The following is a 2,364-nucleotide window of genomic DNA, read 5'->3' as shown; positions in this document are numbered from 1 at the left end:
TGTTTAGTATTAATTCTATCTTATAATTGATTTTAATTTCTAAGTAGATCTAATAGATTTGATTTGATAATTGAGTGTTTTTGTTTGGAATATATATATATATATTATGGAATTCTTTTGATTTAAGCATCATCATTTACCAAATTTATTCTCGATTTTAAAAAACCTATTCAAAGTATATGCGAAAGAGAAATGTGTTGATGATATTAATTTTTAATCAGGCAGTTTTGAAGCCAATCACACCATTTTTTGAGTACTTTATAAATGTATAAAAATCTGTAATTTTAATGGATTATAGAACTTGTTTATATTTCTTTAAACTTCTCGAACACTAAAATCGAGTAAATAATATTGAAATAATTTTATTTTTATTGAAATCTGAAATTTTCAAACCGCACAAAAAAGAATTACCATGCCACTACAATACATGCCAATAATAATAGAAATAATAATTTTGCTTGGCAAGTAAAACATGACAAATTTTGGCAGTTTTTTTTGTTTTTCTAGAACTTATTTATTATGTTAGGATACTGGCATGTAAACCTTATAAGATAAAAAATAAAAAAATAGGATAAAATGAAAAATAAGATATAAAAATTTACGTGGTTCATCTAATTAGACTATGTCCACAGATAAATAAAGAAGGATTTTACTAAGTAACATGGTAATTACAACCTCTCTAAAGTAATAAAAAAACAACTATTTAAATAAGAAAATAACAATTAATAATCTTTCTATAATAGAAAAAAACATCTCACTTACTCTCTTACAAATACCTTATAATTTTATTGGATAATTTTTTCTTTATAACTCTTTTTTTTTTCTCATTTATTTCTCTTTAGTGTGTTATATATAAGGTAAGGATGCGTAGACATCCTTGTCTTTGTCTTGCAAAAAAACAAGAGAATAAATTGATATCAGAAGTAGCACCGAATTGATACCCATAACTTAGATAGCACCAATTAGTGCCAGTAGAAAGCACCAATTCGTGCGAGCTAGCTTCACATGTTATATATTAATAGTACTTGATTACCGAATAAAATGAATTTATTACAACGTGAAACACGCTCAGAGCAAACTAATTAATAATCAACAGAAACAACAACAACATGACTTTCGCTGAATACAAATTAAGTAGGAGACGATATCACAAATTAATAAGATCATATCAAGAGCAATAGCAGGAAATCCTCCCTCTATCGAAACTGAGGCGCATCAATAAGTCTTGTAGAAAGCAGCCAGTCTTTGTGTCAACTGTTTAGATTTCTCATGTTCCAGGTCAGAACAATGGAATCCATGGTGCTCTCCTTGTGTCTCAAATATCTCAACCACACCCTTCCACCCACTTCGGCTCAATGCCTCGTAATAAAGCCAGCCTCTATCTTTCATCAAATCATGCTCGGCCACGCAAACCAGCACCCTCTGACACCCCAGGCCCCCCAGGCTTGGTGCACCTTCTGCCACTGGATTAACCCGTGGATCGTCGTTATCCGGGTTAGATGGACAAATAAATGGCCAAACTCGATCCACGTAGTCTCGATTAATTATAGACTTGTCATCTGGATAATCCGCCTCCGATCCAACAGGCACCGAACCCCAAAAATAAGGGTGTACCAAAGCAATCCCAAGAAGCCCAATACTAAGCCCCGTCTCAGGATTCCCAGCAGTCATAGCCAAATTGTGAGCAATATTAGCACCAGAACTATCACCTCCCAGAAAAACTTGTTGAAAATCGGCATGGTTATTTAACCAAGGCTCAGGTCCATCTCCACTAGAATGGGAAGCAACCCATTTGAGTGCAGCCATTGAGTCTTCGTATGCAGCTGGGATAGGGTGCTCCGGAGCTTTCCTATAGTCAACAGAAACAGCAACAACATTGGCTTCAGAGACAATGTTGGTTACGAATTTATGGAACGGAGTAATGAATGGCGTGTTGATAACAAAGGCTCCTCCGTGGAAATAAACAAGGACGGCAAGTTTTTCTTTCGGATCTGTGATTTTAGGTAGGAATAGGCGAGCAGTGATGTTGGATTCTGGGACGACAACAATATCTTTCGATGAAACTCCTGTAATGGGATCGGTTGAAGGTGGGATAAAATCTGTGGGTATTAATCTCTCTACATGGCCATCCTTGTGAACTCGGAGAGTCATTGGTAGCTCAAAGACTACTTCTTGTTTGCTGGACTCCATGGAATTTGGAGAGAGATTGAGAGGGAAGCTATGGTTGTTCTTTGTATTCTTGAAAACGTGTTTTATATAGCAGAGTTGATTAAAATTCTGAAATAGCAAGGGTAAACTTTGCCTTTTTGTTTTAAAAATATTTTAAATATTTTTTATTTTTTATTTTAAATTTTAAATTTTAAA

At 34.2% G+C, this 2,364-nt stretch overlaps 1 protein-coding gene across 1 annotated transcript; it reads right to left on the bottom strand.

The window, feature by feature from the left end:
* Positions 1-1,008: 1,008 nt before the first annotated feature.
* Positions 1,009-2,277, bottom strand: LOC105119941 (probable carboxylesterase 2). The gene has a single exon (XM_011018133.1). The coding sequence runs from the start codon at positions 2,188-2,190 to the stop codon at positions 1,216-1,218; it is 975 nt and encodes a 324-aa protein (XP_011016435.1). The 5' UTR covers positions 2,191-2,277; the 3' UTR covers positions 1,009-1,215.
* Between the last annotated feature and the right edge of the window lie 87 nt (positions 2,278-2,364).

This window comes from Populus euphratica, unplaced genomic scaffold (assembly GCF_000495115.2).
Source record: "Populus euphratica unplaced genomic scaffold, PopEup_1.0 scaffold4095.1, whole genome shotgun sequence".
Classification (NCBI taxonomy): Eukaryota; Viridiplantae; Streptophyta; class Magnoliopsida; order Malpighiales; family Salicaceae; genus Populus; species Populus euphratica.
This window is presented reverse-complemented; position numbering and strand designations above follow the sequence as displayed.

Coding starts and splice junctions, on each gene's coding strand:
- LOC105119941 (XM_011018133.1), bottom strand. CDS start 2,190: ATGGAGTCCAGCAAACAAGAAGTAGTCTTTGAGCTACCAATGACTCTC.